This window comes from Triturus cristatus, chromosome 2_1 (genome assembly GCF_964204655.1).
Source record: "Triturus cristatus chromosome 2_1, aTriCri1.1, whole genome shotgun sequence".
Classification (NCBI taxonomy): Eukaryota; Metazoa; Chordata; class Amphibia; order Caudata; family Salamandridae; genus Triturus; species Triturus cristatus.
The window spans coordinates 929,061,322-929,083,644 of NC_140581.1; the positions used below are offsets into that span (position 1 = coordinate 929,061,322).

The following is a 22,323-nucleotide window of genomic DNA, read 5'->3' on the forward strand; positions in this document are numbered from 1 at the left end:
CCGAGTGGCGAAGCTCGAGAAGCTTGCGGGACCGCTCCCGCCGAGCCTTCGAAGTCAGGGCCTGGCAATCGGAGCACGACTCCGCGTCGTGGTCGGGGCCTAAACAGTAGAGGCACCGGCGGTGGTGATCGGTCACCGACATCAGTCGATGGCAATCCTCGCAAGCCTTGAACCCAGGCCTCCTACCGGCACCAGATGTCGACAGACAAGGATCAAAAGTGATCAAAAAAGATTTAGTCAAAAAAGACTAAAAGGGGTAGCTCTCCCGGATCTGCGCTTACTGGCGCGGAAAAAAGAAGAACTGACGTCAGCGCGCGAGGGCGGCGTCTAAGTACTCCGACGACGTCATTCCGGCGCACGACGCCGACGACGGACGCGGAGCCGCAGACGACGCCTAGCGACGCGCAAGGGGTATTGCTGACAGAACAGAGACTGGGGCTCCCATGATCCAACTTTAAAAATAAGAATCAATATATTAGGGGATGGAATACTCCAATAAACCCCCATGAAGTTATGCCACTACATACCTCACATCCAGGTACCAGAGACTGCCCTCCCAGAACTTACTAGTTATTAGTCCACATCAAGCATCCACCCTTTGGAACGCTCATCTTGTACATCTCAGGTGTGAAGGTGACGTTTTAAAATTCCAAAGGGTCATAACAAAACACCCCTTTTTCCATCTGGCCTAAACTATAGATCAGCCCAGGGCAGGCTATAGTACTGGTGGCACCCTGTGCGACAATGTTTGTTGGCAGCCCCCCTCCCCCCAATGATCACCTCGCCACAGATTCCCTCACTACCACCATTTGACAATGCCCCCCAAGTCTCCATAAGAACTGTCCATTAGATTTATTTAGTTTTATAGCGCCACTCAGGCCAGTGTAAGGTGTCAGAACATTTTACATCACACATACGTTGCACGGAGACAATCGTATGTGTGTAAATCAGTGTACAGGAAATCTTACATAAGACAGACAAGGTGTAGGAGTCGCATGTCATCAATACTGGTAAGCAGTATAGTTTAAGAATCCTTGGTCTGAAAAAGCACAAATTCAGAATTTAAAATGTAATACCATTGTTAGGGGCTTTCTTTAATAAGAAGAATCGTTTCCTACCGAAATTAACCCTTTTCGCAATATTAGGATAAGGAAAGACTGGGTAAAAAATACATGTAGCTGTAATATATTCCTTGCAGTTTGCTCGCAGCTCGCTCACTGCTCTATATTCGGATTTTAACTTTTAAACTGCAAGAAACAAAAGGATCTCTCTGACAAAGTGATAACCCATTGACATATTTATAGTGTATGCACTTTGTGATCTGGATGGGATATGTTATCCCAGCAGGCATATTAACCCTCTGCGCTATGATGAGTCAAAATGTCCTCTACCAGACAAAGCTCCGGTCTGTCTCTGGGAAGAACATTAATCACCGGAGTTATCATGACATTTTTCTTGATGCTTGAAAATTTCTGGGCCAAGGAACAATGGCATCTGGTGCTTTTAAAACAATAAACCTGGCGCCCCTACCCCAAGTCAGAGCCCGGTGCGGTGTGCACTGATCGCACCGCCCTAGAGCCGTCCCTGGATCAGCCTTCTTCCAGGAATCCTTCCTCAGAAGACCACATGACTATAATAACTTAATGCACTGTTCACACCCTTAATTCCGAGCCCTTCCAAACTGTTCTATGCTTTACGCATTTCATCGATGGCTCTACTTTTAAGGTTCTCTCATCTCCTTTTATGGACTAGAAACTTGTTAGTTTTTAACAAGCTAATCATCTGTGTCTACTGCATTTGTGTAAGCTCTTGTTAACATATACCCAAGTGAAGTGATCTTGCTAATTAATAAATGCTTTCTCTTTCAAAGGTGACTCAAGTAAAAAATATGTAGAATTTCTGAAGCAGCTTACTTGTTATGTTATATGTTGATTTGTATAGCACACTAATCATGCAAGAGGGTATCCAGGTGCTAGGGCAGGTGGGTGGTCCACAAGGTGCTTTTAAGAAGAGCCAGGTATGTGGTTGCAGAAGATGTGAGGAGGAGGCTCCGATGTCTTGAGAGAGGTCGTTCCATGTCTTGGATGCAATGTAGGAGAATGTGCAACCTCCAGTTTTGCTTTTGCGGATTGTGGACGTGTGTGCAAGTGAGAGTGAGGCATAGAGTAGGTGTCTGGTGGGTTGGTGAAAGTGTGTGCAACTATTTACATTTTCTGGTCCTGTGTTCTGTAGGGCTTTGTATTCTTGTGTGAGAAGTTTGAGGTGGCTGTGCTTGTGAATGGGGAGCCAGTGAAGATTCCTGTGGTGCGGTGTGATGTGGATGCATCGTGGGAGGTCCAGTATGAGTCACGCAGCAGTGATTTGGATGTTCTGAAGTCTTTGTAGTGTAGGAGTTGTTTGGAGATTCCGGCATAGAGTGTGTTGCTGTAGTCCAGCATGATGGTGAGGAGTGCTTGCGTCACTGTCTGGTGTTCTGAGGCAACCTTTTGAAGATCTTATGCAGCATGCATAGAATGTGGAAGCAGGAGGTGCACACTGCATTCACTTGAGCCGTCATGTTGAGATTGTCGTCTAGGATGATCCCTAGATTTCTTGCATGGTCTGTGGGTGTTGGTTCTATCTTCCATGGCCACCAGGTGGAGTACCATGGGGAGGTCTTGTTGCCGAAGACCAGTTCTTTCATCTTGAATGAGTTGGGTTTCAGGAAGTTGGTTCGCATATGGTCTTCTACCATGGTCAAGCAGTTGGTGAAGTTGGTTCCGGTGGTGGTTGTCTTGTCCATTAGGGAGAAGATGAGTTGGGTGTCATCGGCATAGGAGATGATGGTGATTTCTTGTTATCAGATGATGTTGATGAGCGGTATCACGGATATGTTGAAAATGGTGTAGCTGAGGGACGATCCCTGTGGGACTCCGCATATCAGTTTCTTGGTCTCTTTTGTGAAGGGTGGCAGCCTGACCCTTTGGGTTCTTCCCATGAGGAAGGAACAAATCAATTTGAGAGCAGATCCTTGAATGCCAATCTTGTGGAGTCGGCTGATGAGGGTGTTGTAGGACACAGTGTCGGAGGCCGCAAGAGGTCCAGCTGCTTGGGGGCCACTGTTTCTTCTCGATTCAGGATTAATCTAATATTATCAGGTGTCGCGATGAGTGATGTTTCAGTGCTGTGGTTCTTTCTGAATCCTGATTGAGTGTTGTCTAGAAGATGGTGAACTTGAAGGTGGGTTGTGAGTTGCTTGTTGATGGCCTTCCCAATTACTTTGCCTGGGTAGGGAAGCAGGGAGATGGGTTGGAAGTAGCTTAGTTGATTCCATTCAGTTGTGGGTTTCTTGAAGAGGATGTTTAATTTGTGCAAGTTTCCAGTCATCCGGGAAAGTGGCAGACATGATGGAGGTGTTGATGATGTGGGTCAGGGAGGTGCTAATTGGTGATGTTCTCAGGTTGTAGATGTGGTGGAGGCATAGGTTTGTTAGTGCCGCTGAGTGGATGGTCCACATTATTTCCACTTTGTTGTTTCTGGTGAGGGTTGTCTATTCGGTCAGGTGACCGTCTTGGTCGGTGGTGGGTAGGCTATAATGAGTTCTCTGGGGTTGGAATGGTGCATAAAATTGCTGTAGATGTTTGGGATTTAGCTGTGGAAGAAGTTGGATAAGTATTTACAGAGTTGTTGGGAGGCAGCAATGTTGTTGACATTGGCAGACAGCAAAGTGAAATCCTTGACAATCAAGATCTCCTTGGAACTTCCGTTGATGCGGTCCACTAATTGTTTTTTCTTGGTGTCTCTTATTTGCTGGTGATAGCATCAGAGTGCAGCCTTGTAAATAGTTCTGTTGGTAGTGTCCTGGCTGGTTCTCCATTTGCTTTCTAGCTGTTTACAGTGCTGTTTGGTCTCGGAGGTACTCTGTGTATCAGCTGGCATGCTTATTTGATTGATTATGCTTATTGGGTTTGATGGGTGCAAGGTCGTCCCCGCAGTTTTTGATGTCCTTTTCAAGGTTTTCTGGGGAGCTAGGTTGATCTGTGCTGAGGGTGCTGAGCAAGTCTGCCTCTGTGATTTTGCACCAGCTGTGGCTTAGAATGCGGAACCCGGTAGGGGTGTTGACTTGAGGTGGGTTGATTTGGAACTGGATGATGGAGTGGTAGGTCCATGTGAGCAGTGTGGAAGGGTTGTTTTTGATTCTGTCACTTGAGGTGAAGATGGGGTCCAGTATGTGTCCTGCGGGGTGTGTTGGTTCAGAAACGAGCTAGGTGAGTCTGATGTTGCTCAAGCTTTTGAGGAGTGCTGAGGAGCAGGGGTCATTTCGGTCTCCCAGGTGAATGCTGAAGTCATATTTTTCGATTTATATTGCAAACCCTGATTACATTTTTCCAGAAATGTTATTTTTTCTTAATATTAGTTACTGTAGGATCTATCAGTTAGCAAAGAAGAAAGACCATTTTTTGACATTAGAAAGTCCAAGAATTTTTTTTTATGACAGTACAATAACAGAAGATAAAACAAAGATCACAAAGACAAATATATGTTAGGCAATTACCTGGACATTAGGTTCCAACTCTACTAGCTTATTTTCCAACGGTGAGGTCTCATTGTATTCTTTTAATGCTTCCTCTAACATTTCAGTCTGCTTGACACTCATTGGCCGCCATCTTGCTTTCTTCTTAGGTTTTGTCTCCCAAACAACATCGGAACTAGTGGAAAAAACATCAAATATATGAATCTAATAACAAGATACTGAGTCACCCTGAAATAGAAAACAGAGAGCTATCTAGCCTGGTCATTTATGCAGTGAGACACAAGTTACTTGCACTCGGTAAAGCTCTTTCTGGTGGATATCCGATCTAACCAGTCACCAGGCGTTTTTTAAGAACGCCTGGAGATTGGTAACTCTTTAGTTGTACTTCCAAAGCCTGGATCTCAGTCTTAAGTTCCTGGGTCAACCTTGTGGCTGTCTTGATAATTAAGATAAGCCAGTCACGGGTACAATGCCATGATATTAATGACCAGTCCTTCTTGAACACCTTGTCATGCTGGAATATGAAGGGTTCATTGCGGACGATCAGGTCCTGTGGTGCTGCATTCGCCCTGAGATACTCTGTCATCAGCAAACCATGAAGTGCTGTCTTAAGCTGTGTTCTCCTCAAATCTGGCAACTCATCCCAGTCACCATTGTTTGGACCGGGCTCAGAGGCATTCAACCCCTCAAAGGGATTGATGGAAGCTAGGATTCTGTCCACTTCTTCCTCTGAAAAAGTGAGGCCCGTCGCTTCAGCCATGATCAAATTATGGGAATTTTAGATTATGAAAAATCAAGGTAATAGAAGTGTGTGTTATGATTGTGTCTGAGATTCTAAAGTGGCCACTGACCTCTTTATAGCATCAATAATATATTCGATACCTAATAACCAGAAATACTGGATTTTTCCCAGAGCTGCACGATGTCGTTATAACCAAATTAACAAAGGAGGGAGTGAAGAGGTAACTCTCAAGGAGCATAAGAGGTGGCTACGTCCTCCTCAAGTCAATGTAAAAAAAAACAAAGGGATCCACCCTTATGAAAAAGTACAGGAGTGTTGCTCCAGACTACGTGTGTCTTTTTTAGCAGACCAGCTTTTTTACCAATTAGTATGAGTTTGGTGGCAAAACTACCAATCACGCTCAGAATTTAAGGACAAGGCTCAATGATTCACGGAGCCGTGGCGAGGTAGTGTCCTGGTGAGGAGGTAACTTTGATATTGTGAGTACGGCACAGCCGCTTTCAAAACAGTGCAACGCTGCAAAACCAGGAATGAACATCTCGGAACCAACAGCGCTTTTTCTCAATTTCTCCTTTTCAGTGTGTGACTATAGGTACTCCTTCCTCCTGTTTTTAAAGTCTCATGTAGCATAATTTGGGAATAATTAAAGAACGCGATTAGCCTACTTTTGGAGGCTCTTTTACAACTTGGCACTATACAATGTTTAAGGATATATAAATAACAGAGACTCATGTTTATACATCATATGGACACGCACACCATGCGGTCCTCAGATATAGAGTGTGTGCTTTATGTTCTGTGTTTGTATGTCTTTGTATTGTATCATCGCACCGGCATAACACAGCACCAGTTACCAAACATAACGGATAAAGATAAGGAAAATATATTACACAAAATATATCACTTTTCTTTACAGGAAACCACCACTTATGGTGTAGGGCAGGTGTGTATGTTATTTTAACTTTGTTTTTTTATTCTTCCAGACCCTATCCAGCAATATACCTATTGGGGTATAGTATATTGTGAATGTATAGTGTTATGTGCACCACTAAGTATTGAATATATGTAAATACACTTTTGAGGAATATATATAATGTTTGTCATTTTGAGTGTAGAAGGGATCTTCTCATGGTCCTGATAAGAAGCCAGGGGAGGGCTACGAAACATGTTGACACAGGAGAGACTACCCATTGAAGCATAGTATCTCCATCTCATTTCCCATTTTTTAGAACGATACCAGCTCAAAGGAACATTAAAGTTTATTTTTTCCGCCGAGCCAGTTATTGTTTAACTTTTCACTATTTTCACTCACTTTTGACCCTTCCATTCACACTCCTACACCACACATAGTATTGTTTTCAAAATCAGTGCTCCCGCGTAGTGGTGGATGAGGGGTATTTAATCAAAGCTGTGTGCTTCCCACCATTGTAGGAGACATGCGTAGTCTGGAGGAACACTTCTGTACTTTTTCATAAGGGTGGATCCCTTTGTTTTTTTTACATTCACTTGAGGAGGACGTATCCACCTCTTATGCTCCTTGGGCATTACCTCTTCACTCCATCCTTTGTTATTTGGTTTGGTACGGCTTAGGTAGTTGTTAACCACTTGTGTTGACAACCTGTCTAGAATCCAACCTATTCAACCACTCCTCTTTCTTAGTGGGATGGGGGTAACAATTCTAAAGGGTGTTGGACTGACCAAGGTGGGAGTCCCCACCTTTAACATTCAGGAAAGCAGCCCTGGTTCGCAACACCAACTTGCCAAGGAAAAAAAGAGGTAAAGGGTGGACGGGAACTAAGTGCATGCAATTTGCTCACTCGTCTTGCTGAAGTAAGCAACCAAATATTCTGCTTTTAGTGTCAACATCCTTAAGGGACAACTATGCATGGACTCAAGTGAAGTCCCCATTAGAAATGCCACACCTAAATAAATATCCCACAGGGGTACAACTAAGGGGATTTGGGGATACACGTTTGTCAACCCTTTAACAAACGGACCACAATAGATTTAAAAAGTGACAGCTAATCTTGCAGACAGAAGAATGCTAACAACACCGCCAAATATCCCTTCACAGTGCCATTTGCACAACCCCTCCAGGCAAGGGAAAGACTTTATTGCAACGCCTGTGACAGTTGGACCTGCAAGCAAACTGTCCATCATTCAAAGTAACTCCATGTGCAAGAGTAAGCTGTTTTGGCCGAGTGACGACACACAGCTATAATAAAATCAATCACCTCTGGTGGCAGTTGAAAGAAAGTTAAATGTACAGGCATGTAGGTCGAGGCCTCGAGAGATTAGGGTGCAGAACCATTCCCATTGACTGAAAAAGGAGGTACCGCTAGAATGGCAGTTCGACAGGGGGCCAAGTGGTGAAGTACAGATGGTCTGCATACCACATCATCCTTGGCCAATCCAGGGAGAAAAGAAAGGCTTTGGGCCTGATCTTGGTACATCTTCCTCAAGAACTCAAGTATGGGGGGGAATGTGTGATGCAACAAAACATTCAATGTCAACTCAAACGTATCCCCCAAAGGCTCCCTAGAGACTAGAGGACACAGAACTATTGGAATTGACAATTCTCAGAGGCGCCGATGAAGCTCACCTGAGGAGTTCACCACTGGGTGAAGATGTCCTAGACTATCTCTGGTAGAAAGCTCCACTTGATTAACAAGATAAAGCTGGCTCAGGGTGTCACCTCTGACATTCAGAGATCCCACTAGGTGACTGGCGGTTAACCAGACCCCTTGGTGTGCCCAAGACCACAGTCTCAATGCCTCCAGACAAAGGAAGTGAAATTCTACTACTCCTTGCTTGTTAACGTACCCAATTGCAGTTGAGTTGTTCATCAAGATCTGGACAGACTGACCTTGGCAGGAGGGGAGGAAGGCCTTGAACACCAGCCAAACTGCTCGCAGTTCCAACTGATTATTATGAAGAACCGGTACCTCCAGAGACCAGTGGACTACATCGGCAGATCCTCCAGACGAGCTCTGCACCCTAAAGTAGAATCTCAGGACCTTCAGAACTGGAACTTGCGCACATTGTTGAAAGATTATATCTTGTGAGGAGAAAATAAGCACTAATGTACTTCAGAGCCATACTCCACACTGAGAACGTTTTCTTCCCCCAAAACTTCAAGTAGTTTCGACTCTGGATCTGAGGGGACCATTGGAAAAGTTCCCACCAATTGACCAAATAAGTAGGATACCTGAATGACGAGGCTTTCAAGTGAAGGGTGGGTTGACGCACAAGTTACTTACCTTCGGTAACAATGTATCTGGTAGAGATGTTCTCTAGCCGCAGATTCCTTAACTTAGAATATCCCCAGGCGTCAGACTGGATCCGGAATTTTTTTTGCAGCAGCACCTCTGCGCGCCGGGGGACGGCGCCACACGACCCTGCCCTGACGTTGTGAACGTACGTGATGTCAGCGAGGTCATATAAGTCCCTCCCGGCGAGCTGAGAGTTTTCTTCGGAGAAAATTTTCCGCTGAGCCACCAACAAAAACTGTAAAAGTATGGGAACAGTGTGCGAGGGATGAAAAATCCGTGAATAAAGAAGGAGGATGGTGTAAGACACCATCATAAAAGACAGAATTAGACACTGCCTACATATAAGTAAAAAAGCTGTGAGAAAGAACCCCGCAAGCGAAGCGAAGACCGTTCCCAATGCAACAAGGGAAGAATATCTAAACAGACAGAAATAGACTGTCATTGCCATGTAGAACAACAGACCGAAATAGACTGGCATTACCATGTAGAACTGTGTCGTCTAGCAAGAACGGAGCACAGAGAGAACAACAGTCCACCGCAAGAAGGTATGAAAAGACTGGCACTGCTCCTATAGTAATGGAGGTCTGAAACAGAGGTCAACAGATCCCCAAAGAAGACGACTGTAGAGGAGACCAGAACCCTGAGCCAATAGAGAAGGCGGGAGGGAGGGAAGGCAGCAGGAGAAGAAAAGAAAATGAAGATGAATCTCCTGGCGAAGGTTAATCAAAAGGCATCATTTTACAGGTAAGAAACTCTTGAGAGGGAGTTAGCTGTATTATTGTAACAGAAAACCCTGAGAAGGAGTCAGCTGTATTATGGCAAATCTCAAAGGGACCCAACAATATGAGTAGCCATGAGAGAAAAACCAATGGCAACTGAAAAAGGGAGCCAGCTGAGAACCCCATTTGGCAAGGTCCTCGCAGAACGGGGAGGCTGGGTGGGCGTTAAGGAATCTGCGGCTAGACAACGTCTCTACCAGATACATCGCTACCAAAGGTAAGTAACTCGTACATCTGATAGAGACATCTAGCCGCAGATTCCTTAACTTAGAATAGATATCACAGTCATACCCCAAAGGGGAGGTGGGTCTGCGACAGAACAACAGAAAGCGCCAAGCATTTGAGCCATTAACAGAGTGACGGAGAATGGGGAAGGCTGTGGCGGAACAGCCAGACAGCAACCCAAATAGCTCGGAAGAGCAAAGGATAACAGGATGCAAGACAACCCAAAAATGCCATAATGGTGCTACACCATACCTGTATAAGCATAAGAGGTAGAAACAGCACCAGCCATATACCAGAACAAAAGAAAGGGAGAGGATGAAGGACCACTTCTCAGCATAATGGCGCACTATGTGAACACCGACCAAAGGTTGAGAAGAAACATGAAGAGATGCCACCACAGCCTACCAGGCAAGCCCACGAAAGGAAGGTCGGAGAGGCTACAGCCAAGAACCAAAGGTCAAGAGATAGAAATTAGCAATGTTTTTAGAATTGCAGGCGGAGACAAGAAACACGCCAAGTGCACACCCAGTCCCAAAAAGGGGAAACAGGGGCGAACAGTAACAATCTTAAGCACGCTGATGAAGGCCACCACAGAAACATGCACAGAGCAAACAGCTACAGAGACCATAAGGTGGTGTAGCTAAAATAAGCATAAGGCTGCTCAACCAGGCAACGGTAAGAGCAAGGCAGGGTGTAGATCTAGGACGACTGACATTAGAAGAGCCGTCCTGCACGCCCAGCTGATATAATATAGGGTGAATTTAAAGAAGAAGAACATCCGACAGCCGAAGGAAGGTGCAGCAAAGGCACCAAAGTACTAAGGCGTAGAAACAGAGGAATAATCACAGAATTTCGGACCACACCCTCCGACTGGAAGGAAAGTAACCCTTGTCCAGAAGATAGAATCGTTCAGTAACTGAACACGAAGAAGGGAGCAGTGTAAAACTGGGGAACCACCCCAGTAAGCGGAACGCAAAAAGGGGCCTTATTGTTAATGCCGCATGCATCAATGAAAAGATCCCTGAACATGGAGACTTCGGACTAGACCTTGCAGCCTCGAAAAGAGTTGAAGAGTTAGGAAGAAGATCACCCATGGAACTTGCATATATACCTAATTACAGATATATATAACAAAAAATGGGTAAAGTAGCCACAACTATGCAACATGGTTGTAGGGGAACACACCTGGTGCCGTAATGGCAGACGGAAACTGCCTTTAAAGCGTGATGAACACTCCGAAAACCTCAGAAGGAGGAGAATGAAACAAATAAGCAAAATGACCAAAGACGTATAGAAGATGATGTCAAGGCACAACATTGAGCACCGTAAAACGGCAGATAAGAGCACCAGAAGATGCCTAGAGGCCAAAGGAACTCATAGGCCCAGTTGACATAAACGTACAAGTTACTTGCCTTCGGTAACTATGTATCTGGAGACGATTTTGGCTGCAGATTCCTTAACGTAGAATTATCCCCAGTCGTGAGACTGGACCCTTAAAACTTTCTTTGCCCCAGCATCTCTGCGCGCCGGAGGCGGTACCACGCGACTCCGCCCCGATGTCGTCCGCGGGCGTGACGTCAGCGAGGTAACATAAGCCCCACATCGGCACGCTGACATCAGTTTTCTTCGGAGAACTTTTCCGCGCCACACAAACAAAACTGTGGAGAGTGTGGGAACACTGTGCGAAAAATCAGTGAAACAGAAAAGAGAGAAACCAAAGGTGAGGAACAGCACCAGTTGGAAAAGGGCCAAGCACGAAGGCACAGAAGCCATAGAGGTGAAAACCATAGCAGAAAAGGAACAGAGCACCGCTCTGCAGTGAAGGGCAACAAGCCCGGAACAAAGGAGGAACAGCAAACTACCCCCAGACGACACCATCAAGGAGGGCCATATCCCCTGAAAGGAGCGAAAAGGCTGAGGTACAGGCAAAAAAAAAAAAATACAACTCAGAGGAATGCAAGGTAAGAAGAACCCCCAAGCAAGTAAAACGGAGAAGAGTAAAAGCAGGCCCCTACACTGGAGAAAAAGCAGGGTGGAGGGATGCAGAAGCACACATGAACCAACCGACCATGTATCATAAGGGAAGGGGTGGAACAATCAAGCAGAACAAAGTAATCTGTCCGGGTGGAAGCGAAGCGGAAACCCACAGGAAACAAGCCACCCGGAGGGAGGCGAGTTCAGAAAAACAAACTAAAGGTCCTCGCAGAACGGGGAGGAAGGGCGGGCCGTGAAGGAATCTGCGGCTAGAATCGTCTCTACCAGATACATCGTTACCGAAGGCAAGTAACTTGTACATCGGATTGAGACTACTAGCCGCAGATTCCTTAACGTAAAATAAATACCCAAGCCATACCCAAAGGGGAGGAGGGCCTGCGAGAGAACCTCCCCAGTAGGAAGAAACACAGGGCTCAAGCAAGGCGAAAGGAAGACCAGGAGACCCCAAGCCCATGAAAGTACAATAGCCACAAACCCTCGTAGGGACAAACAGCCACAGAGGAGCACCCAGTAGGAAAGAACGACCCCAACTCCAGGGAGAATAGGCAGAACTGGAGGCAGAGCCTGCCGTGGGAAAACACACAGCGACAGAGGACAGACGAACAGGCATCAGCCGCAAGGAAGCAGGCAAGGCAGGAATGGCTCCACAGCTAAGGAACGCAGGCATACGAGGAAAGGAACAGGTGAGCAAAGCCACAGCAGAACAAGAGGCAGGGGCACAAGGTAGCACAACAAGGGCCACGGCTGTTGGCCAGCACAAGCAGGCGTGCACAGCCGTCAACAGACAGCACCATGGAGCAGCGCACCCAGAACAAGCCAGGCGCAGGCCGAGGGTAGAGGCCAGGAAATGCAGAACAAGCCCCAAAGGAGGATCGTTCAATAGACACACACCGATCCACAAAGAGAAATGGAACCAGCCATAGGAGAAAAAGGGGAAGACACGGAGGACGGACCAAGCCATCAACCAGAACACCGGAAAGCCAGGAGAAACTCAGCCCCCCTGGAACACCAGACGAGGACCAGGCCGAAACGCTGGACAGGAAGGCGGAAACGCCACAACACAACACCGTAGACAGCATGTCAAACTGTCAAGCGATGTATTGAACACCGAGAATGACGGAACCCGAAGCAGCGCAAGCTGCGCCCAGACAAGATACAAAAGACCGCACCAGCGGTATACAGTGATGCCAAGAAAGGCAGGGAACCCAAAAAAAGGACAACCGTATCCCCCCAGCGCAAGACAGAGCTATTCAATAGCTACAAGTACCCCACATAGGGTATGATACGTCCCACTAAAACATGGGAACACCTCTTAGGGAAAAACCCGCAGCAGAGGACCAGAACATAAAGGTAGGGTATGATACGTCCCAAGAAAACATGGGAACACCTCTTAGGGAAAAATCCCGCAGCAGAGGACAGAACATAAAGGACCTGCAGATAGAACCACAGACGGCTTGTCAATCAGCCAATCAAAAAACACTCAGAAGGCCCAACCTGAGGACACATATGGGTGGACCACAACCAAAGAACCACAATCTCCGAAGGGGCTGCACCAGCAGCCAACAGCAGAAAGGGGTCAACTTAAGGACCCGAAAGAACGCCAACCCACCAGAACAGACGGACGGTCCAACCAAACCACTAGACCCCCAAAAAAAGGGTAGGTCAACGCCGCCCGTAAAGCAGCAGAGGATCGACATGCCAAGTTTACGGAGGGGGAGGAGGAGGACTGAGCTCCGCAGGGAGCTGCTGAATGGCAGCAACTGCATAGGTGTTAAACAAAAGCACCCCATCAAAGGGCAGGTCAATGAGACGCTCCCTCACATTCTGAGGGAATGGCTATCCCTCAGCCAAGCATGGCGACGGAGAGCTACTGAACTTGCGATTATGCGTCCAAGAGCATCAGAAACATCCAGGGCCGAACGAAGAATAAACGCTGCCAGCTCCCGGCCATCCAGCACATGGCGTCGCAGATCAGCGTAGCCACCGTCCTGAGAGGCAGAAGACAGAAGGGACTCCACGGAATCCCGCAAGCTGGAAGTAGCCCTGGCCAACACTCAAAGCATGTTGAGTGCTCGCAAAGCAGCAAGTGAGGAAGCGAAGAGGTTCTGTCCCGAGGAATCTAACCATCGGGCCTCCCGTGACAGGGAAACAACACCAAAGGGAAGGAAGGAAAAGCAGTCTGCACAAGAGGGCCCTGGGTAGAAGGGTGAAAAGAAAGGCAGACTGGGTTGTGTGGAGCAGGACGGTGGCGGTGGAGGAGCGAATAGGGCACCGGATCCCCAGTGGCAGGACGCTCCCAGGCCCACAGAAGAGAATTATGGAGCGAAGCTTCAAAGGAAAGAAGCAGCTCCCGTCCACCAGAGCCCTAATGAAGAACCTGCAGCAAATGGTCCGTAGGAAATGGGATGGCAGGGTCGCCCATGTGCAAAATGCCAGCGGCCGTGGAAATGGCACGGGCAAAGGCCGCACACGCCTCCGTAGGGTGAAGTGGGGGGGAAAGCAATTTCTCCGTGGGCGACGGCCATCCCCGAATCCAGCTGGAGGAAGAAAAGGCCAGCTCCGGAATGGTGGAAGATTGACGGACGAGTGGGGACCTGAGGTGCCTCTGGGGAAGGCTGTGGCTGCGGGGACGGCGAGGAGCCCTCCCTGTAAGACGCCGCGGAAAAAGCCATGACACAGCGGCCCGTCTCCGGGGAAGAAGAGACAAAAAGTTGACAAACCTCCAGGGAGGAGGGGAACACCAGAGACGACTGGCATGGCGCCGTGGAGTCTGCCACAGGTGCCGGCGTGAGATCGACCGGCGCCGACGAAGCAGCCATCTGTGGGAGAGATGAGAGGGACCCGGGGACACGCCCCGGTCCCTAGCCAGCACCCGCGGCGCCGCCAGGGTCGACAACTGTCGGTGCCTGAGAGGCGTCAGCTCGGCTTCTGGCAGGGCCGCCTCCTGCCCAGAAGACCGAGGAGGACTCAGGGGCGAGCCACGAGTCCCAGCGCCCTCCCACGACACCACAGGGACCCCCTCTGGGGTTTGCGGCGAGGCAGAGGCGCCATGGGCCGAAGAGGGGAACACCGTAGGGCCGCACACGACGACACCGCACCTCCAGAGCTTGGAGCCGAACCCGTCGGCGCCGGGGCCACCGGCGACACCGCGGAAGGCCCCGCACCTGGCAAGGGATCCGTGGGCGTCCCAGGAGGAGGGGCGAAGGAAGCCTGCAGAGCCACAGCATAGGCCTCCATTTGGGCCCTAGTCCCCCGGCGCCAGGAAACGGCAGGTAGGGTGGCGACGAATGAGGCCGCATCTCCAACGGAGAAACCGCGCCCTCCGCAGAGCGGGGACCAGGCCTCGAAGACAAGCTAAGAGACTTGTCGATGGGCGAGCGACATCCTAGGGGCCTCGGTGACGGGCGATGCCGAAATCGGAAGCAGTGATTCTTGGACTCTTCTGCGGGGGACGGACAACCGGGCTGAGAGGAGGTTCAGCCGGCGCTCCCGCCGGGACTTAGGGTTCAGATGCTGGCAAGCGTCGCACTCCGTGGAATGATGGTGCTCACCCAAACACCACATGCAAATCGGATGAGGGTCCGTCACCGACATCTGACGCACGCAAGATGAGCACGTTTTAAAGCCCGAAGGCATTCGCACACTAACCCCTCACGCAAAAGCGTGAAAAGAAGGCCTGAAAACAGGACAGGGACACGATCCGGATCTGCGTTGCACACGAAAAAGAAGGAAACTGATGTCAGCGCGCCGGGGTGGGGTTTATGTGACTTCGCTGACGTCACGCCCGCGGATGACGTCAGGGTGGAGTCGCGTGGTACCGCCCCCTGGCACGCACAGATGCTGGGGCAAAGAAAGTTTTCCGGGTCCAGTCTCACGCCTGGTGATAATTCTATGCTAATGAATCTGCGGCTAGTAGTCTCTATCAGATAAGTCAATTTGTGGAGTCCCACATTTTTTTGAAGATCTTTTTGAGTTCCGATTGATTCATTTCCCACTCGTGGGATGATGACGTTTGTCTGCTCAGTCTGTCTGCTTCGATAATGTCCTTCCCTGGTAAGTGTATCGCTACTATGTCTATGTTCTTTTGGATTGCCCACTTCCAAATTTCTTGGGCTAAAGTAGAGAGGGCTAGAGACTGAGTTCCCCCGGTTTGTTTATATAAAACATGGTTGTTGTGTTGTCTGTTTGAATCAACACTTTCTTGTTGTAGATTTGTTTCTGAAATGCTTTCAAGGCTAATAACAATGTTTTCAACTCTAACAAGTTGATGTGTTTCACTGCATCCTGGTGCGTTCACAATCCTTGCACCTTGAGATTGTTCATGCGTGCTCCCCACCCTTTTTGGGAAGCATCCATTGTTACAGTCACTGTTGGAGTTGGTTGTGTGAAAGCTGTGCCCCGTGATATCTTTGTCTTGTTCCACCATGCCAACTTACTGATAAATTCTTTATGTAACACCCACTAGATCCTCCCAACCCCCTGTTGACTGTGACCATTGTTGTTGAAGCCATTCTTGAAAAGGTCTCATGTGTGGACGGACGTTGTAATTAAATGAAAGCCTGATGCCATAATTTCTAGTATCCTTCCCTCTGTCCTCACTGTCAGATGATGCCCCTTCTGGTAGAGAGGAGTCTCCTTCAGCCAGGCTAATGTTCTTTTGATGCTTGGGAAAGCCTTCCCTAACACTGTGTTTAAGCTTGTGCCCAGGAACACCTTTACTTGTTCTGGCTCTGGTGATGATTTTTTACAATGAATTGAAAACCCCAGCAGAACTAGTGTTTGTATCACCTGTTGTATATGCTGTTTGCAGAGACGGTATGAGCTTGCTCTTACTAACCAGTCATCTAGATATGGATAGACATGAATTTCTCCATCTTGTGGGTGTGCGTCTAATGTTGCTAGCCATTTTGTGAACACTCTTGGTGCTGATTTGAGTCCGAATGCTAGCACCTTTAACTGATAGTGTGTTTTGTTGACTACGAACCTTAATAGGTGTTTGTGTCTTTCGTTCATGAGGATGTGCAAGTAGGCGTCCTTTAAATCTATGGTTGCCCCTTCTGATCACAGAATTCAGGGAGCTCACCTGCCCCAGATACCTTCGTCTCCTTAGGCTTACTACACAAGAAAATACTGCCCCCTAGGAGGGAGTGATGTTGCGGCGGGAGGAGGCCCCCGGATGAGGTAGCGCACAGAACGGGTCCTACTAGACGCACGCACTGGACTGGGGAGGGGGGAGGAGGGAGTGGGGGGGAGGGGAGGACGGGATGGGGGAGGGGAGGGGGGGTTAAGACGGGATTGGAGTTCTGTTCTTTCATTTTTCTGAATGTCCTGGCAGATCGCAGTCCGCGGGACCGGTTTTAGCCGTAGAACCCGCTGCGGAGACTACGGCCCAACCGGCCACATTGGAGCACCGTGTAGAGGGGTACCTAGCGGGTTTGACTACACAGGATGCTCAGTGCCCCAATCGTAACCCACAGTGTCCCCTTGTGCAGGATACGCGGCCGGCCCTGAAGGGTTGTAGGCGACATGCTGTGTTAGCACTTATTTCCCACGGGGCTGGATTGGAGTTTGAGTAAGCCCCCCCTTTACCACAGTAATGAGCCGGCCCACAGGGTTGTAGGCGACGCTGCTGATGCTGTCCAAGGCATTCTGTTTGTGTAAAATTCAATAAAAAGATTTAAACCTAAATCTATGGTTGCCATGTAATCTCCTTGCTGCAATTGTGGAATCACCTCCTGCAGCGTTGTCATCTTGAACCTTTGTGTCTTTATGTACTTATTTAGGAACCTTGAATCTAATATTGGACGTAATGTCCCATCTACCTTTGGAATTAGGTAGTATGTTGAGTAAATGCCTTTGTTCCTTGCCTTGTGAGGCACCTGTTCTATTGCCTGTTTTGGTTGAAGTTCTTGCACTTCTTCCTGTAGTTGAGATAATTCGCTTTGTGAATGTATCTTTGGTTTTAGTCTTTTGTTGGGTGGTTGTTTGGTTAGCTCTATGCAGTAACCGTATCATATTATGCTTAACACCCATTTGTCTGTTATTATCTTCCACTGGTGTTGTGTTGAGTGAAATGTTCGCATACCGGCTGCTGAGCTTGTGCAGGTTGTAATGCTGTGGGTACACTTTCTGATGTTTTCTTTAAGTGTACCCTTTTTGGAGTGCAGTCACTTGGTGGTAGTTTCAGGACCACATCTTTGCTGTTGTTGGCCCCACCCGTGGGCACCCACAAAAGGACTGTCTTCCCTGCTGGTACTGCCAGTTTTGTTGTTGGCCCAGGTGTTGAGTTTGGCTTGTTCCTAGGTATGTTTGTTGGTATGCTTGGTGTGAGGTAGTTGGTTGGTGGCCACCTCTACCTGTTGGTCTCCTGGATGGGGTGCCCCTACGTATGCCTCTAAATTGTAGAGCGCCGATCGACCTTGCTGTGTTGTTGTCTTTGTTCAATTGATTTAGCTTGTCGTCCATCATGCTCCCGAATAATTGTTCTCCATTGAATGGTGAATTTATTAAGTTGCTTTGGACTTCTGGCTTGAAACCTGAGATGCTCAGCCAACCATGTCTTCTCCCTGTAATGCAGATCATCATTTGTCTACTGGGTGTTTCTGCAGCATCCAAAGCAGATTTTAAGCATTTGCAATAATTTTCACACTTTCCACTAAGTGGGTAGCCCTCCTTTGAAACTGCTCCGGAAGGTGTTTCAGCAGATCCCCTACCTCTTCCCAATGTTGGTATGCATGACGGTTCACCAACGTATTTGAGTTAGCTATGCACCATTTGTTTGCAGCACTGCTCTCGACCTTTCTTCCCACTAAATCTATTCTCTTACTTTCCTTGCCTGGGGGTGGGCCAGCAGTGGTTCGCACATTTGCTCTTTTTCTGGCTGTGGAAGTGATAATATAGTTGTAGGAAGGTGGATATCTGACTATGGTTACCCCCAACTTTTTGCCTAGTGTCTAGCTGGTTTTTCGACTTAGTTGGCTTGAGATCCTGCCATTCAGGGTCTCAGGCTGTCTGCTCTCCCTTTAAAATGGACTCCATGTACCCTAGGTACATAACCAATTGGTAAGGATCACCTTATTGGACCCTGTACAGTGTACCCTAGGTACCCAGGGCATAGGTGTACCCTAGGCCTCCCAGGGGCTGCAGCATGTATTATGCCACCCCTGGTCTGGCCTTCCAATCAGACACAACTGGCTGATCACTCAGCTGGGGCAAGGTCGTGTAATCACCCCTTGCTTAGATATAGTATACCTATATCTACCCTTATATATAGACACGTGTACCTATCAGCCACTCCTATGGCAGGCCTTAACAATCCTGGAGGCAGAGTGCTTGGTAACATGTGAGATGGTGCTCTAGCATGAGCTGAGCCTGTCTGCAGCTTTCGGAACCATGTCCTTATAGCTGTTCTATGATATAGCCTACCATATACTCTTAAAGTGCCTTAAAATCTTAAACGGTTATGGTAACTATGGTTTGGCTTTATCAAAACATGTTGTGTAAGGTGTCTAACACTTTGGAATAATACCCCCATACCATTTCTGGTGATGAGGATAATATTCCTCCCTTCTAGAGGGAGAGATGTTAAAATCCTACTTTGCTGTTTAACTCTAACCAAAGCCTCAGCATCACAAAATGGATGCTGCTGCCACAGACACGAGTCTGACCTCCTGCTGCTGGGAGTGATCCCGGCAAGGGAGGCTTGGACAATAGGTTTCCTGCTTGGGGAGGTGCTAGCACCTCCCCAGACAGACTTCAGTGTATTGGGGCAGGGAGGGCTGTAAGGAATGAGACATGCCGGGGGCACACAAGGTGTCCCATGCATAGTCCAGTTCAAACCGGTGCTGGGGCACTCCAGCCCCAGTCCTGGCGCGAAATTGGACAAAGGGAAGGGGGTGTAACCACCCCCCTCCCAGGTCCCACCCATAAGGCGTGACCTAGCAGGCAACCCAGCCCCCCAGATTAGTATAAGAGTGGTAGCTGGGCCCCAGGAGATTAGATTATCCTGAACCTGCAACTTGAACAGAAACTCTGGACCATCGACATTCGACGAAAGAAGACTGAAGAATCTCCCTTGTGGCCAAGGAGTGGCTACCCTGTGCAAACAGGCACCAGCAAGAGACTTACACTTTGCTTTGCTGAAGTTCTACGAGGGACCGACTGCAGAGCCCGACCAGAGCCTTGACTTCCAGACTTCTCCGACCCTGATCCACATCCACAGTCGAGCTGAGATCCGTGGAGGCGACGAGAGACGTGGGACCGGCTACCTGGGAAAAGTGGCGAGTATCTTCCAGCGCAGCTTCTGAGGTACCCTCAAAGTTGTGCACCGGGGATTGAGAAGCCCCAACCCCAAGCACCATCTGCACCGAAGATCAGCCCCCCCACACTCCACAAGTCCTGCGTGGGGCCCTTCTGCATTTTCCTGCTTGCCGCGTCTGTCCGGTTGCTTGCCCGTTGGCTAGCGGCCTTTGCGACGACACACCTTTGAATCTTCACTGCTGGTTTGGCTCCTCCAGACTGGCTCCCGCTCCTCTGCAAAAGAGAAGCACCCCAGACCTTCCTGGTCTGCACCAGAAGCAAGTCCTCCATTCTTCGTGGGTTCCGCTTGCCAAGGCTTGGTGAGTCCTAGTTCGACTTCGACGCCGCCGACAGCAAGAGCCTTCGTGGGATAGCTCGCCTCCTGGTCCTGGTCGTCCTCGACGTCTTCTGGTACCCGTGGCTGCTGCGACAAGCTTCACCTCTTCACCTGCAATCTTCACGACATCGCCTGGTTCCTTCCTGGTTCCACGTGGTCACTGGCTAGTGACCCAGACTCTGTCCCTTCTGCTTGCAGGTATCCTCTCTTCTTGATCCCAGCCTTGGGATCCACCGGACACTCCTCACTGACTGCCTGTCAGCAACTTTCCTTCAGGCATCCATAGAAGTCCACGACGAAACCCGACGCAAGTTCACACCTATGCACCCGCAGCCCGTGGGCTAGGTAACTTGGGTACTTCGGTGCTCACAAGGGTATTGACTATCCTGGGGTCTAGATTCCGAGTCTCGACTTTCTAGCTATACCAGAAGTGTCCTAAAACTGCTTATTTCTAACTGCTAGTGATTCTATCGGCTTTTACGCATTACGCGTGAGTGTTTCCACTCTGCACCTGAATCCCGTGGGCCTCCCACTTCCTAACTGTTGGTAGTGTAGTGTAGCCCCAGCGATTCCCTAGGCCTAGGCCTATTCTATTTCCGTGACAGTGGTCCTTATACCACTTCTTTAGTATATGGTTTGCGTGGCCCCTAGGGCCTAACTGTATTACTTACCTGTGTGACTTAATGTATGCTTAAATAAGACTGTGTTGTACTTACCTCGAATCTCATAAAGAGTGCTGAGGGTTTGACTAGAATAAATACACTTTATTTTATATATATATCTGTTGTGGTGTCCTTTCATTTGGTATTCAAGGGATTATATATGGTATCACAGCTTGCTTCACATGCCATTCAGAGTTAAGCCTAAGACTGCTCTTGTCCATGCTACCACTAGGATAGCTGGTCTATAAGGTTGACTTTACAACCAATCACCATAAGGGTTGTTTGGACTGATATAAGGTGTACACTAGAACTAGTGACATCATACATCAGGCCAACTTCTCACAATAGTAAGCCGCTAATGACCCTTTGACGTAGTTAGGATCTTTTGAGGAATGTTTGTATTTCTTCTCACCTCTTGGTGTGCTAGCCTTGCATGTAGCAGGCTCCTTAAAGTACGAGTTACTTACCTTTGGTAACGATGTATCTGGTAGAGACGATTCTAGCCGCAGATTCCTTCACATAGAATTATCCCCAGGCGTGAGACTGGATCCGGAAACTTTTTGCCACAGCATCCCTGCACGCCGGGGGCGGGGCAACATCACGTGACTCCGCCCAGGCGTTGTCCGCGTACGTGACGTCAGCGAAGTCACATAAGACCTGCCCCGGCGCGCCCACGTCAGTTTTCTTTGGAGAACTTTTCCGCACCACAACGCGGAACCTCCAGATAAAAAACTGGAAGCATGGGAACAGTGGGCGAAAAGCAGAAAAATTGGAAAGAAACTGTGACTAACAACACCACCAGGGTAGTGCCAACACCTCAGAACCAAAGGGCAGGGAAAGAAAAAAGAAGAAGAACAAGCAGAAACCTGCGCAGTTACCCTGCCAGCACATATACAATCTCCCATCCCTGTGCCCCGGAGGCAAGAACAGGCATAAAAGTCATGGCACACGTAGGAAGCCCCCCCCCCCCCATCCTGAGCAAGGAATGGGACCAGTCCCAAGACAGCCAGGGACAACAAACCTCCAAGCCACCCCAACCTAGAGGGCAACCACCCACAAGGGACAAGGGCAAGACAAGGCCAGATGACCCTTAATCAGAGGAAAGCAATGGAAGGAAGGGAGTGGAGGGAGGACAAGGATAGAAAGCAATCCCCCCAAAACCTGGAGTAGCCAGAACAGCAGGGCACTGGAGCACCGGAACCCCATCCTCCAAGGACCAAAGGAGGAATGAACCGCCCCCAGACGGAGAGTCACCCGCAAGAACAAGAAAGGCACTCACAGGAGACATAGCCCCCCACCAAGAGGCGAGTACCGAAGACCAATTCAAGGGTCCTCGCAGAATAGGGGAGGAAGAGCAGGCCGTGAAGGAATCTGCGGCTAGAATCGTCTCTACCAGATACATCGTTACCGAAGGTAAGTAACTCATACATCTGATAGAGACTACTAGCCTCAGATTCCTTCACGTAGAATAGATATCCATGCAATACCCCCTGGGAAGGA

At 48.6% G+C, this 22,323-nt stretch overlaps 1 protein-coding gene across 3 annotated transcripts in view; it reads right to left on the minus strand.

Annotated features, from left to right (window-relative positions):
* The window catches only part of VPS13A (vacuolar protein sorting 13 homolog A), a 2,314,464-nt gene that overhangs the window by 722,609 nt on the left and 1,569,532 nt on the right, over positions 1–22,323 (minus strand). For all 3 annotated transcript variants that reach the window (XM_085633365.1, XM_085633382.1, XM_085633374.1), the window contains one exon: positions 4,535–4,688. In XM_085633365.1, the coding sequence (XP_085489491.1) occupies positions 4,535–4,688 (154 nt within the window). The remainder of the gene's footprint in view (positions 1–4,534; positions 4,689–22,323) is intronic.